Raw genomic sequence first — 16,231 nt, forward strand, 5'->3', positions numbered from 1 at the left:
CTCAATCAGGCTCTGATCTCCTGCTGACCTCTCATTCAATCAGCCAGGTCACCACTTCCAGGCTGTACCTTGTGACAAAGCCTCATCTTCAGTCCGGTGCAGGTACTCAGGGAAGTTTATCATGCCCAGGCCAAAGTCCACAGCCAGGCCTCAATGCAATCCTGTAGAAACCACGCGTTAGCCTTGTTCTCCGACCTGAAGAAACACTCCTGAATCAGGTAAGGTGGATTTCTGGCAGGTTCCTTTGTGCTGTGTTTTAGGATGTATCTAGTGTGATGGCAATGGCCACATGACCTTGCTGAGTCAGGGAGGAAGGCACTGGGCAATCTTTTGACATATTTTCCTGTGGCAATTCTGTTTTGTTCAGCACCTTTTTCTTCAGGACAGATTTTCTGGAACCCATTAGGTGACCTAAACAAGGGGTAGCTGTATATGTCCAGTTTAAGCTCATTTTATGGTTGTCTTTTCCCACTGTTTCACAAAACAATGATATTCAGGGAAGGCATCATGAAGGCAAAATGGTTAACTAAAATATACTACTATTTTTGGGAATACATTTATTTTTGGCAGCAATCTTGTACCTTGTGATAGCATCGGAAATATGCAGCTCGCTCATCTGAAAACTTCTCCAGTCGCTTTGGGCCTTTGCTGGATGCCTTCTTTAGCACAAGCCAGCATCTCTGGTAAATCTACAAAGTACAAACACAAAGAAATGAATTGATTCAGTGCTTTCTCTTGTGGTTTGTGATTGTACTGCACTTATGAGAAAAAAATGACCTTGCTAAAGCAAATATGATGCTGAGTTGCATTCACAGCATTACCTATTGTTGGAGTTGCTGTTTCTCAAGTGACGCCATTACAGTATCCAAAAAAGAGCAGGGAGCTCTGCCAATATCCTGGCCAACGTTCCTCTCTGAATCAGTTATATACCTGTTGGTCGCCGAACCTTGCTGAGTGCAAATTCACTACCTCATTTACCAACTAACAATAATGACTGCATGTCAGAGAATAATTCACTGGTTGTAAATTGCATTGGAACATCCTAAGGATGTGACAAAACACGTTATGTCGAGGCAATTTCTTTCTTTTGAAAATTCAATGTCATCTCCTTTTCTTCCTGAACAAAACACACAATCATTCTGCTACTATCTGTATTGTATTTTATTTCAATCTCTGCTGAAATATACGTGGAAAAAGCTGAATTTTGAGCCTCTCAATTGTTTGCCAATTTCCCCAATCTACTGACAGGGAAAGGTTGGCTTTCTCTAATTTTTAGGAAATAATGATAATTCTAGTGTAATTATTGGCTTCTATCCTTGCAATTACTGATGTTGAGTAATCACAAACATTGCCTAATTTCCTCCTCAATATACATTACACTGTAAGTGCGTCAAAACAAATAAGAGTATCCAACAATTTATAACAAAGTGTATTCAAATTTTCTCTCTCCTCTGCAATATTCAACCAGTCCCTTACCAACTGTCATGCTAGGATAAACATGGAGATTATGTTTTTTTTTAAACTATGTTCCATTTAAAATGGACCCAAATGAACTGTTAAAGATGGCTGCCAAGAGGATTAGATAACCTTTTGAAATGTCAACAGACTAATAAGCTTCCGGAAATTTCTGAATTGAATTATAATGTCTGGGGGTCTGTCCCTTGAAAGAACATGCCAAACAGTACTCCTTCGTGGAAGTTCAGAATTGCTATTGTTGAAGCTTCCTCCAAAACACAGAGGCATTCTCCGAGATTTCAGGCTTGCGATGTAACAAAGGAAAGCTAGAAAAACTAATTATCCCCAAAGTTCGAAAGACCACCATTGAATATCAATGGCCTTTGACCATGTGACTGAAAGTACTGAATTATTTACTGCTGAAAGACCACCAATTACCTTCTATTGTGCATCAATGGCTGTTAATAATGTGATTGAAACTGTTCTCTGAAACTGAAAATTGTTTGTCTATAATCCAGGAGAGACCTGGCAAGTCTGCAGGCTACTACCAACAATACCACAAATGTAGAAAATGCTGTGCCACCTCTCAAGAACTGCAGGGTTTAAAAGTCTTTTAAAATGTGTCCCCCAGCCTGTTTCCAAAAACCTGAGTTCACGGGAACATAAATTGTACCCCCAGTTACAAGAGCTGCCATTGCCTCTCCACATGACCTGCCGAATGATCTTCCTTTGAAGGAAGGCTGCAGTTAATCTGGTTCTGACCCCAACCATGTGAATTTAACTGAACTACAATTCCAGAGTGGGAAATCTCCCCCCTTCACTGATCCCTCAAAGGCATGTGAACTGTTAACTATTCTGTTTGGTTTTAATATTTTAATATTTGTAAAAGTGCACTACCTTTTCTTGGGATGTGAAATTAGACCTTTCAGGGTGCGTGTGTGAATAAATAATCCTCCTTATTGAAATCCATGGAATTCTACTGCTGGTGACCTTTAAATTGACCTCACACTATGGGGGTATGAGAGCACACATAGTGGGCGGGATTCTCTATTGCTTGATGCCGATATCGTAATCGGGGATCAGGCAGGGAATTCATTTGGATGCCCAAATCAGGGCTGGCGTCAGTTTAACGCTGGTCAGCCATGCTCCACCCCCAAGGAAGTGGTGTAATAGCATCACGCACCGCACGCCATTGGAACGGAAGGCCCTCCCGCGATATTCCGCTCCTGATGGGCCGAGTTCCCAACCGTGCGGTTGTCATGTAGTCTGAACGGTCAGGAACCCAGCATGGCGGCTGCAGACTATGTCCAGTGCCGCCACACTCGGCTTGGAGCTGTGCCGGGGGGGGATTCCGCGACGGCTTGGGGGACTGGTGGGGGTGGCCAAGCGATGACCTGTGGGGTCACAGATGACAGGTCGAGTCCGCACACGGCCGTTGTATGGCCATGGACCTGCCCGTTTTCAGCACGGGAGCTGGGAGATTCACTCAGCACCGCTACCAGCCCCTCACTGCTCTCTCTCTACCTGGAGGGGGGGAGGGGATGGGGGGGAGGAGGCAAGACATCTGGAATTATTTCAGAAACAATTCCAGGCTGAAATGGCAGTTGTTGGGAGGGAGCAAGGTGTGATTTCGGAATTTTTACTGCATGGATGAACTAAGCTGAGCCGAAAGACCTCCAACATTCAGATTTATCTCATGTTTATATAGATTTCAATGATCAAATATGGAGGATCGCAGCTCCAACCATTTTGTCATCTATCCTGGTCTGCCAGTCTGCATGCCTTCAAAGTGCAGGGAGTGAAATTATTTTGGTACATTTGAATGTATTGTGTTTCTTTTTACATTAAAATGCTAACATTTACTGACCTTAGGAGAATTCAAGCTGATATGTAAAAAAAAATCAATGATTTTTAATTCATTGGCTTTCTTAATAATTTTCATCTACATAATTGGGAAAATATTCCTTTTTGAGTTGACTTTCTCAATAATTATGCGTAGATATTACTCATTAGCAACACATAATATAATGTAGCTTTCCTGTAATAAAGGTTCTCTTTATATTCTGAAATATGGTAGCTGTATATCAAGATAATTAATGTGTCTCTATCAATCTTTAATCTCACAGACCTTCCTTCCCTGGGAATTTCACTTGATGATGGATCTGGTTTTATTTCCCCTTCCCCATTGGTTGCCGATCTGTCGGATGATTAAAAAAATGATATACTTGGATCAGATCCTTTGATCGATGATTCAAGAGTCCATTGCTCTTCTAATGTTCTATTGATTAGCTCTAAGTAGAGAACCTTGTCCTGTTCTCACCAAGTGTGACCTTGGATATACTTGCATCTTGATGGTGATTTTCTAAATCATGTACTCATACTGCAATTTCTGAAAGCACATTTCATCACTTAATATCAACACTGGAAGACTATGGGATACATTTTCAACTTGACCAAACTTAACATCGGCTGGTGACTGAATTCGTAATGAGAACTTTGGGTTTGTTGAAAAACTACACGAGGACTGCTGCAAAATTAATTTGAAATGTTCTTCTTCAGTACGTTACCATTTCTTGAGTTTCCAGTTTTCAGATATTCATCCCAGTACCATTTGCACTCATGATAAAAGGCTCGAACAATCCTGCAGTAAACTAGCAGGCGATCGCACACATCATTCCCACTGCTGCATGATTTAATCAGTGTTATGTGCTGCTTTAACCTCTCTTCAAGCCCATTTCACTGTGAGTAATTCAGAGTTGAAGCTGTGGGGATGCATTCCTATCCTTTGGCTAAGTGTATGAACTCAATACTTGCAGACGACGATCCATTGTTTCTGAAGACTTCATTAGGCGTCTGGAGAAAATAGTTTTCATGCAATTTATCACTTTCAGTTTCCAACAGTGTTATGATTTGTGCAACCCTTGGAGAAATTGTGCATTGATCAAAACCATTAAAATAAACTTTCGTCCTGTTACTGGAACAAACCCACTTTGCGGCCAAAACTAATGTAGCGGGTGATGTTTCAGCTGTTTTACTTGGGAACTTTGATTTTCAGCATCATAAACAATTTACTGTCAAATAATCAATTTTCTAATTTATTCTGACCCTTATTCCCATTTTTAAAAAATCTCCAAGCTAACCCAATGGTTAGAGGTTCTGAATTAATTCAAATTATATATGTCTATTCCTTTTCTATGTGATGTGGTTGACCACTGTGGCCATCTAAAATGGCCACCCGCAAAGGATAAAGAGAATTGTGGTCAAGTTGGGACACAGACAGTACAGAGCCCCTGTGTATTGTGAAAGGAAAACCAGACCGAACTGAAACTTGCACCTGTTAAAGGTCAATCACCGATTTCCCCAGGACAATAGACTCAAATAAAGGAATAGCAGACGCACCGGCGCAGCCTCCCCTTATTTGGAAAGGCCTACGTACTTGGGACAATGGTAACTAGGACCCGCCCAGCCATCGAAGTACCCGCCTCTAATTGGCCAGAATCGATAAGGGTGATCAAGACCTTATCGATCCATAGGATCCTGAGTTAGCACCGCCCAAAAGGGTGCGGAAAAGGAGAAGGATAAGAGGCACTGCGCCACTAGGGATCAGTCTCTTTTGGGACTGGCCTGTGCCCACACCAACTGCAGCATAACGACCAGCCACTACCTGAGAGAGATGAGCCGCAGCAGCCAAGAATAACCTGATAACTTCCAGCCGACCACGTGGGAATTCAGATAGAGGCCTTATCTACCTCCACAGAGCTCATCACCCAGAAGTTAAGTAAAGGTCATCTTAGTTGATAGGTGTAGTTTAATGCGTAGCCGCGCGTATCATTGCACATAGAGATAAGTCTTGTGTTTAATAATAAACTGTCCTTTGAACTAACATACTGGTTGTGTGGTCATTTGGTCAATACAAGAAACATACTCGCAGCTTGTGGTTTGTGAATAAATATTGGTGAGTCTGACGGGACTCGATTAGAAGTGACTTTGTTACTCCGAGAGAGCCCAACTTTGAATTAATTTGGGGAAAAAAGAAAACAAACCACAAGCGCATGTTTCGTATTGGCCAAATAACCGAATTTCGGAAGTGTGCACTAACCGCATGCGTAACTAACAGGGAAGGGTAAGGTAAACTCGGCAGACTTGCATGCTCTAGAGGGATTGTGAACCGGAATATAGCCATAAGCCGTACCCGTTGTTCGATCGACTCCTTATTCCCCCTGTTCCAATTTAAAATTCGAGAAGAGATGGCAGCGCAATTGGTAGAGAAGGTGATGAATCTGCGGCAGCAAACCGAGGTTACAGGCGTTGTCAAGTCAGAGCAGTGCCCCCTATGGGAGGATGTGTTGAGGAAGTATTTAAAGGGGAAAGGATGGCTCCTTTGGTAGAATATTTGTGCAAACACCGAGTCAAGTCCAGGAAAGGTAGGACAGACTTGGTGGGAGAATCTATGTGAGATTTACAAGAAGAATGCAGTGAAATTTAGAAAACCAATGGCAATAGTGCGTTGCTTGGCTCAGTTACGAGGAACCAAGGAGGTCATAGAGACACTCCGTGATCCGTTAATAGAGAAGGAGGAGGAGAATAAGAGAAACAATGAGGAACTCAAGGAGATGATAGCTGCTAAGGAAATGGAAATCACCGATGTTAAACGTGCCCACCAGTCCTGTATAGTACACCTTAGCAGCTTCCAAACCCAATACGACAAGGCCTATCAAGACACACAACGTGCGGCCTTGGTAAGAGAGGAGACTGAACAAAAGATCACTCAGCTAACAAACAAATGTGCCTATTTACAGGCAGCTTTAAGAGCACTTCGCCAGTCCACTAAGGAGCAAAGGCAAAGTACCGTTGACCACACCAAGTGCCAGCGAGATAGACAGACTCCAATCACTACTTTCAGTTCAAAATGGCTTTATGTGTACCTTTGGGACAGTAGGGACAGAAGAGGAAGAGATGGTCGATTGGGCAGAGTTAAAGGAGAGCGCGCACATATACGTGGATAGAACTGAAAGCCGAAAGCAACCGCCACCCATCCCAAAAAGAAAAGGACCAGCAGCCCCGACTGAACAGGTCGCACCAACTCAACGAGTAGTGAAACTGTCCCGACACTCATGAATCCGGTCACTACAGAAAGAGGGATAAGGGATCATATAGGTCCAGCTGTCACCTACACCAACCCACTCACGATAACCCAGTTGAAGGACGCCTGCAATAAGATCATACCATTTGAATCCACTGCGGACCCGCATAGCTTCTTTGAGGAAGTGCGCCAACAGAAGGTTATGTATGGTTTAGATGAGAGGGAGGAAGTAAAATTAATTGTAATGAGCCTTAGCCAGTCCGTAAGATCAGCTTTACCTGAACCCCAAAATGTAGGAGGGGGAACCTTAGACGAAATGAAGGACTCAATATTAGCTGCTATCGGGTGTGATAAGGGGGATCCAGTAGAGGGTCTGAACAAATGTAGACAGTAGAAAGGAGAACACCAGACTGCCTTTGCCGGTCGCCTCTGGATACATTTCAAGGCAGTTTTTGGAGAATTAAACCGCGCCAACCTCGATGCTGAAGAAATCACTAAATGATCTTGCACTTTAGTTTTGCATGACACAGAAGCAGGTAAAAGGACTGGTGCAAACTTTGACACGGCAGATCACACACATAATGAGGCATGGGTACTCAGACGTCTCTCTCGGGCATGGGAACAGTCACTACAGGAACAGATAGAACAGAATGGATTAGAAGGTACCATGAACCCAGTTAGACCTAGTCAGGAACCCACATGGATAAATGAGGGCAGGAGAGAGGAACAATACCCCAGAGAACAGTACCCCAGAGCACAAAGTCCACCCCACGCGCCACGAGGGTCATGTTATACTTGTGGACAAACGGGACACTTCACCCGCGATTGTAGACAAAATCCCCCACCCAATTACCAATACCAGAGACCACAGGAACAACCCAACCCCCCGCCCAGAAACAATAGGCCAGACCACGATCGCCAGCCACGCCAGCTAGAAGGCAACGCTCGCCCATGCATACCATAAACGCCCGCTCAGATAACCTTGCATACAACTCCCTTGATTGACGGCTTCCGGCATCTCCAACATGGGTCTGTGACACGCACTGGGATAATGTCGGAAGACCGGTAGTCACAGGCAAAGTCCGAGGACATTCCGTCTATTTTCTCTGGGACACAGGAGGCTCCCGGACCACGCGAAATTCCTCAACCCTGTTCCTAGAAACCCCCTGGCCAATTACGGACACCATTTCACAAAGTGGATTCACTGGGCACATGCAGGAAGGATACATTACAGCCCCTATACCTGTCCATATTGGAACTATAGCCACTAAGCACCCTGTCATTTTAATCAAGCTACCCCCAACCGCAGAACATATTCTCGGTATGAATTTCATAAACTCCAATTACCTTTCCTTTGACCCCGTAAATAGGTGTGTATGGCAGATGTCTAAAGCCAATACAAATTTGCGTTCACGTTTCAAGGTCAGCAGTACACATGGACGTGTCTCCCACAAGGATTCCATAACTCCCCCTCTATTTTCAACAGACAGCGAGCTGCTGGTCTCTCTAAATTCTCCCACCCTGAATGCCTAGTTCAATATGTAGACGACCTGCTCCTACAAACTGACACTAAGGAAGAGCACGTGGCTCTGCTAGCCGAATTGCTAGCCCTGCTCCAATCCATTGGATTTAAAGTAAACCCCAAAAAGGCTCAAATCATGAGTGAGAAGGTACTCTATTCAGGGACAATTATCACCCACGGCAAAAGAGAGATTGAACAGAAGCGAATCGACTCCATAGTAAAATTGCCCCTGCCCCATAATGTAAGTGCACTCCGTTCCTTCCAAGGTTTAGTGGGATACTGTAGGAATCACGTAGATGGGGTTGCCACCAAAGCTGCCCCACTCTCAGAGCTCTTGAAAAAGAGCACCCCATGGAATTGGCTCCCACAGCACACAGACGCCATTAATGATTTAAAGCGCACCTTAGGAACAGCCCCCGCTTTACAAGTTCCCGACCCTGACTTGCCATATGCCAAAGACCAAACATTATCAGCAGTGCTTCTACAAGAATGCCATGACCGATTAGGACCAGTGGCCTATGCTTCCAGAGTTTTAGACCCTGTAGAACAGGGATTTTCTGGCTGTGAATGACACCTGCTTGCAGTTTTTTGGGCAATTCAATATTTTGCATGCATTACAGGCCTCAACCCAGTCACAATCCTCACCGAGCACACCCGCACTCAACTTTTGTTAGACGGCAGACAAAAGGATGGTTCCGTTAGCCAGGTCAGAGCAGCTCACTGGACACTATTACTGCAAGGCAGGGACATTTCCGTGAAGCGCACCAACAACCACACATTTTTAGCGGACAATTTGCAATATGCAGGGACTCCACATGAGTGCCAGATCATTGCAGCTAAACACCACCCAGGACCCTTTATTCCCAAGTCATTACAGCCATGCGCAGGCAGCGAGAAACCAGGGGCGAAATTCTCCGTTATCGGCGGAAAGTCCGCCGATCGGCGCAAAAAACGGCGCAAATCCGACTTGCGTCATGTCGGAAAAATGGGTCGAAGGTCTCAGGCCCGAAATGGGCAAGCAGCGACGTAACGGGATCCGCGCTTGCGCAGTGGTTCACGCCGTACAGCGTCATACGCGCCGCACGGCGTGACGGCTCATAAGGCTCCCCCCCACCCGACCGGAACACCCGACCGCAACACCTGACTGGATGGCTGGCCGCCGCTGAGCACCGAGGTTCGAGTCACGGGATGTGGAGGCGCTCCTGGACACGGTGGAGCAGAGGAGGGACGCCCTGTATCCCGGGCACGGCCGCAGAGTTGCCCCACGCCACAGCCGGTGTCTGTGGAGGAAAGTGGCAGAGGCCGTCACCGCTGCGGCCCTGGCACCACGGACAGGCACCCAGTGCCACAAGAAGGTGAACGACCTCGTCAGAGCAGGCAGGGTGAGCCTCCCCATATCCCCCCTCCCCCATATCCCCCATATCCCCCTCCCCCATATCCCCCCTCCCCCATATCCCCCCTCCCAATATTCCCCGCTCCCCCATATCCCCCCTCCCCCATATCCCCCATATCCCCCCTTCCTCCATATCCCCCTTCCCCCATATCCCCCCTCCCCCATATCCACCCTCCCACAATATCCCCCATATCCCCCCCTCCCCCAATATCCCCCCTCCCCATATCCCCCCTTCCCCATATCCCCCCTTCCCCATATCCCCGCTCCCCCATATCCCCCATTCCCCCATATCCCCCCTTCCCCCATATCCCTCCCTCCCCCCATATCCCCCCTCCCCCATATCCCCCTCCCCCATATCCCGGCTTCCCCTTCCCCCATATCCGCCCTCCGCCATATCCCCCCATCCCCCATATCCCCCCTCCCCCATATGCCCAAGTGAATCCAGCCCTAACTTTAACCTCTGCAATGCACGCGCAACCGATGGCGTGCATTCATATACCTGCCTAACAGTGTTGCCTTTTACCCCTGCAACCCCCCCCCCCCACAGGATAAGCGCGCACACAACAATAGGCTGCATGTGAAGACTGGAGGAGGCCCCGCTGATGAGAGGCCACTGACCGAACACGAGGAAAGGACCCTGGAACTGCCTGGCGGACCTGACGACCGGGAGTTTGCTGATGCAGAGGTCGGGGGCGTAGTAGCAAGTGAGCCACCGACAGCCCGTCCCCATATCCCCCCTCCCCTATATCCCCCTCCCCATATCACCTGATCACTGCCTGATGTCTAACCATGCATGCTTCATTGTGTATCGCAGGACCAAACGTCCAGGCACCCATCCCCGCAGATGCAGACCGCCCGCAGGATGCCCCTCGGAGGCCACGGGAGACGGAGAGACACGAACCCTCCAGCATGCGACGCCCGCAGGATGCCCCTCGGAGGCCACGGGAGACGGAGAGACACGGACCCTCCAGCATGCGACGCCCGCAGGATGCCCCTCGGAGGCCACGGGAGACGGAGAGACCCGGACCCTCCAGCATGCGATGCCCGCAGGATGCCCCTCGGAGGCCACGGGAGACGAAGAGACCCGCACCCTCCAGCATGCGACGCCCGCAGGATGCCCCTCGCACTCCACGGGAGACGGAGAGACCTGGAGCAACAGGGAGACGACACCCCCGTCACGTGCGGGAGCGACCACCCAGCGACGAGGGGGGCAGCCACAGGCCCCCGTCACATCCGAGCCAGGACACCACTACCCAGGACACCACTACCCAGGACACCACTACCCAGGACACCACTACCCGGGACACCACTACCCGGGACAGCACTGCCCAGGACACCCCTACCCGGGATAGCACTACCCAGGAAGACGAAATACCGGACAGTGACGAACCCCCACCCCAAAGTGCCATGAACTCAGAGTGGGACGAAGAGCACGACACAGCGCCACTGCTGTCACCAACACCCTCCACCATCGCAGAAACACTCACCTCGGTTGGGCACTTTAGTGGTGAGGCGTCTGGTATAGCGTCTGGTGTAGCTCAACGCCATAGCCCAGTCTCTGCAGGCCATGGCCCAGTCTCAGAAGGCCATGGCCCAGTCTCAGCAGGCCATGGTCCAGTCCATGCAGGCCATCGCTGAGGGCATCGGCGCTAGTGGCCATGTGCGAGCCGGCGTCGCACTGTCACAGACAGGGTTTGCCAACCCCCTGGGCTCCATGGCTGCAAACCTGCAGACCCCTGTCGATACCAGCACGGGCCTCCAGGACTGGCAGCGCCAGATGTCGGGGGGGCGTCGGATGGCCAGTCCGTTCGCATCCCCCACCCATGTAGAGGCCTGGGGGCCATCGGGCACTCCGAGGGAGGAGGAGGTGGTGTGGTCCGTCCCGGCTCCCCCTGTAGGGGAGGTCCCGGTACACCGCGACACCTCGGACTCCCCCCCTTCCGTCCCAGGTGCATCGGGTGGGCAACGGGCAGGACAGGCTGGCAGCTCGCCATCCCAGTCGCCCGGGCCGCAGCCTGGGCCATCTAGGCCAGGACGCCCCAGGAAACGGCCGCCAAAGTGATCCAGTGTCAGAGGGCAGGAATCACAGGAGTCCACCTCCAGTTCTGCTGTACCGTCTGGGGAACCACGTAGACGTAGTCAAAGGGCCCGTAAGGCCAAACAATTAGACACTGAGTAAGTTGGCATGGGTGCAGGGCACAGATGAGTTTTAGGGGCTAGGGCACGTGCATGAACTCCTTTGGTTATTAAAGTCAATGTTACACCTACAGAAGCTGCCTTTGTGCTCTGTCCAAAGCGTGCGGGGGTGTCATGTACGTTGAGCGCAAGTGTGTGTGTGACGGGTGGTCTTACCTCAGCCCCAGGTGAGTCTGCCCCCTTCCCCCTGGGCCGCCATCAACATCCCCCGGGCAGAGGACGGGACCGTGCGCTACAGTGTCACAGCTGCATGCAGGGATGGTCCGGGTGGATGGTGGTACTGTGGCCATGGGTCAGACATAGTCCAACGATGTAGAGCCAGTAGCTCACCGCACGGCGGGTTGTCATCATCCTCCATGGCCTGCAATAGACACGTGTCCACCCGCAACTGTGTGAGCACGGCCCATTGTGCCGCAGGTGGATCGGCAATGGGGGGGGTGGTGTGCATGCGGGTGGGGTGTGTGGGGTTGGGGAGGGGGGTGAGGGTGCTGGGTGGGTGGATGGGTGGGGGGTGTGGGTGGTCGGCTGTTGCCATGGTGTGCGGTCTGTGGCCATACTACCCGATTCCCACGTCCATCTAGTCAGTGAAGCGGGCTATCAGTCTGTCCCGTGCCCGCTGGGCCAGCCGGTAACGGTGGACAGCCACCCGCCTGTGTCTACCCCGTCTGCCCTGACCATTACCACCATCCCCCTCATCTGGGGAGGACTGCGCCTCTTCCTGCTGCTCCTCTACTCCGCCCTCCTCTGCCTGCGGCACATCGCCCCTCTGCTGGGCTATGTTGTGCGGGACGCAGCACACCACAATGATGCGGCCGACCCTATCTGACCGATACTGGAGTGCGCCCCCAGAGAGGTCCAGGCACCTGAAACGCATCTTCAGCACGTCAAAGCACCTCTCTATCACTCCCCTTGTCGCTACATGGGCATCATTGTAGCGGTTCTCCGCCTCATTGCGTGGCCTCCGTATAGGCGTCATCAGCCACGATCGCAATGGGTAGCCCCTGTTGCCCAGCAACCAGCCGCTCAGCCGGGGATGGCGTCCCTCGTATATGCCGGGGATGGATGACCGCAACAACACGTATGAGTCGTGTACACTGCCCGGGTAACGGGCGCAGACGTGCAGGATCATCATGCGGTGGTCGCAGACCACCTGTATGTTCATCGAATAGGTCCCCTTCCTATTGGTGAACACGGCTCTGTTATCTGCAGGTGGCCGCACAGCGACGTGCATCCCATCGATCACGCCCTGGACCATGGGGAACCCGGCCACGGCAGAGAAGCCCACGGCCCGGGCATCTTGGCTGGCCCGGTCCACGGGGAAGCGGATGTAGCGGTGCGCCATAGCATATAGGGCATCTGTCACTGCCCGGATGCACCGATGTCTGCGATATGCCGGAGAGGTCCCCACTCGGTGCCTGGAATGACCCCCATCGGTTGCATAAAAGTTCAGTGACACCGTAACCTTGACGGACACGGGGAGAGGGTGTCCCCCGCCAGTGCCACGCGGTGACAGGTGTGCCAGCAGGTGGCAGATGTGTGCCACGGTTTCCCGCCTCATCCGGAGTCTCCTCCTGCATTCCCGGTCCGTGAGGTCCTGGTATGACTGCCGGGGCCGGTACACACGGGGCGCCCTCGGGTGCCTCCGTTGCCGTGGGGCCGCGACGTCCTCCTCCCCCTCCTCGTCCTGTCGGTCAGGTGTCCCTCCAGCCTGGGCAGCTGCCGCCTGTCCCTCTGTGGCAGCCTGCGCCGCCTCTCTGGCACGCTCCTCCTCCTCCTCCTCCTCCACATCCAGGGCAACATAGACATGAGCAGCTGCCGCCACGGCGGCCAACATCGCTGGATGATCGGAAAACATGACGGCCTGGTTGGGGGGGGGGGGGTGGGGAACGACGACATGTCATCATTGCCCATATCCCCTCCTCCCCCCAGCCAGGTGACATGGACCGCATGGGTCCAACTGTTGGAGGCTGGCACCTGGCCAGGTGGACCAACTCACTTGCCCTCGCATCCCCCTCCCCGGCACGGACCCCCCCCCATCTCCCTCCCCGGCACGGACCCCCCCCCCAACCTCCACCCCGGCACAGACCCCCCCCCCCACCTCCACCCCGGCACGGAACCCCCCCCAACCTCCACCCCGGCATGGACCCCCCATCCACCTCCCCGGCACGGACCCCCCCCCCAACCTCCACCCCGGCACGGACCCCCCCCAACCTCCACCCCGGCACGGACCCCCCATCCCCCTCCCCGGCACGGACCCCCACCCGGCACTCCCCCGGAGCCCAGCCTACTCTAACCACCCCCCCCCCCCCCCGCCGCACACACACACACACAACCCGAGACAAACCTCTCCTCACGCATTCAGACTGCGGCCACGCCATCGCCTGCTCAGAGCCAACCCCCCAGGCCGTCACTCACCTCCACGCTGGTCGGCGTGAACCTGGAGCACAGGGTCACGCCGATGAAAAGGAGGTTTAATTTACGTCGATGTGAACGGTCATCACGTCGACGGGACTTCGGCCCATCCGGAAGGGAGAATATCGGCAGGCCGAAAATCGGCTGCCTTGCGCAGACCCGTGACATTCTCCGACGGCAGTGGCGCCATTAACGCCCCGCCGACTTTTCTCCCTTCGGAGACTTCGGCAACCGGCGGGGGCGGGATTCACGGCGGCCAACAGCCATTCTCCGACCCTCTGGGGGGTCGGAGAATGACGCCCCAGGTTCCAAAAACTCAGGCGACACATTTAAAATCTATGTGGATGGCTCCTCCACTGTAGAGAATGGTGTCGTGTTGGGTGTTCTGGTCTACAAACAGGCCAACACGGCTGGAGATGGTGTAACTCTATTTTATTAACAACTCAACTGTAATAACATACTGTAAGCTTTGTTACGTGCATTACCAGCTTATCTGTGGACCCTGTCCTATCACTATCTAGGTGAGGCACTCAGCACATGGTGAATGTCTGAGAGGCAGGCTGTGAGCTCTGTGCTCTGAGCTGGCTGCTGCTAGAATGAGCGGGAACTCTGGTGTCCCCTGTCTTTATAGTGCGTGTGCTCTCACTGGTGATTGGCTGCAATGTTGTGTATGCTGGTTGGTCCTACTGTATGTCCATCAGTGTGTCAGTGTGTGTGTGATTGCACCATGATATGCTGATGTATATCATGACATCCCCCCTTTTCGCAAAGAATATGTGCCTACATGAGAATAAATAAAGTGCAGTGAGTGTGTCTGATCATGTGTGTGCATTATTTACATCAATATGTACATGTGGCTATGCTATATACACGGGAAGGTGCCAGGTGCAGAGCAAAACTATGTTACACCAAGAACAAAACAAATGCTATCAACAAACGATGAAAAACTCTTAAAACAGTACGGCAGAACAAGTCAGTGAGTCCAATAGTGCAAGGTTTATAAATCAAGTCTTTGGGGTGGGCGATGAATTTGGGTTGACCGCCTCAAGGGTGGTTCAGGATCCACCGGCTGAGGAATGGGCCAGGCCACGGTCGAGTGAGGAGGAGGCAGGGTATCCTGAAGCTCAACAAAGTCCATGTCAGGGACAACAGGAGGGCGTGGCACCGGTGCAGAATTTCGTAGCGAGCGTGGAACCAGACGAAGGGCACACCAATTGTGGCGGTGAATGGAGCCATCAGGCAAACGAACCAGAAACGAGCGGGGAGCCACCTGTCTAAGAACCTCATCGGTTGCCGACCAGCCACTCTCCGGAAGATGTATGCGGGCATGATCTCCAGGCACCAGGGCAGGAAGATCAGTCGCCCGAGCATCATGAGCCGCCTTGTGTTGCTCACGCTCTTGTTGCATCAGCCGAAGTACCGGAGCATGGTCGAGGTCTGGGACGTGAATGGACGGCACAGTGGTCCTGAGGGTGCGACCCATAAGCATTTGGGCCAGCGATAGGCCCTTGGACAGTGGGGCCGAGCGATAGGCCAGCAAGGGGAGGCAGAAGTCAGATCCTGCATCAGCAGCCTTGCAGAGGAGCCTTTTTACAATGTGGGCGCCCTTCTCTGCTTTGCCATTTGACTGAGGGTGCAGGGGACTGGACGTCATGTGTGCAAAGTTGTATGCACTGGCGAAGGAAGACTATTTCTGACTCGCGAAGCAGGGGCCATTGTCTGACATCACGGTGAGCGGAATGCCGTGGAGAGCAAAGGTCTCCTTCCAGGCCCGGATAACAGCCGATGACATGGTGTCGTGCAGGCGTATGACCTCAGGATAGCTGGAAAAGTAGTCGACGATGATGATGTAGTCCCTGCCGAGCGCATGGAACAGGTCCACGCCCATCTTCGACCAGGGGGACGTGACCAACTCATGGGGCTGAAGGGTTTCACCTGGTTGTGCCGGCTGGAACTGTTGACAAGTGGGGCAATTGAGCACAGTGTTGGCAATGTCCTAATTTATTCCCGGCCAGTATACAGCCTCTCGGGCCCTCCGTCAGCACTTCTCAACGCCGAGATGGCCTTCGTGCAGCTGTTCTAAGAGGACACCATCCACGACTGCCAAGTCGTCCCGAATGTTGTAAAACTGTGGGCATTGTCCCTTGAGCCACCCATACGTCATGAGGTG

The 16,231-nt window shown here is 51.8% G+C and overlaps 1 protein-coding gene across 1 annotated transcript in view; it reads right to left on the minus strand.

The window, feature by feature from the left end:
- LOC140428334 (docking protein 5-like) overlaps positions 1 to 16,231 on the minus strand; it is a 788,856-nt gene that overhangs the window by 390,210 nt on the left and 382,415 nt on the right. Inside the window, exon 2 of the mRNA XM_072514688.1 lies at positions 582 to 689. Within this exon, the coding sequence (XP_072370789.1) occupies positions 582 to 689 (108 nt within the window). The remainder of the gene's footprint in view (positions 1 to 581; positions 690 to 16,231) is intronic.

Source organism: Scyliorhinus torazame, chromosome 8 (genome assembly GCF_047496885.1).
Source record: "Scyliorhinus torazame isolate Kashiwa2021f chromosome 8, sScyTor2.1, whole genome shotgun sequence".
Lineage (NCBI taxonomy): Eukaryota > Metazoa > Chordata > Chondrichthyes > Carcharhiniformes > Scyliorhinidae > Scyliorhinus > Scyliorhinus torazame.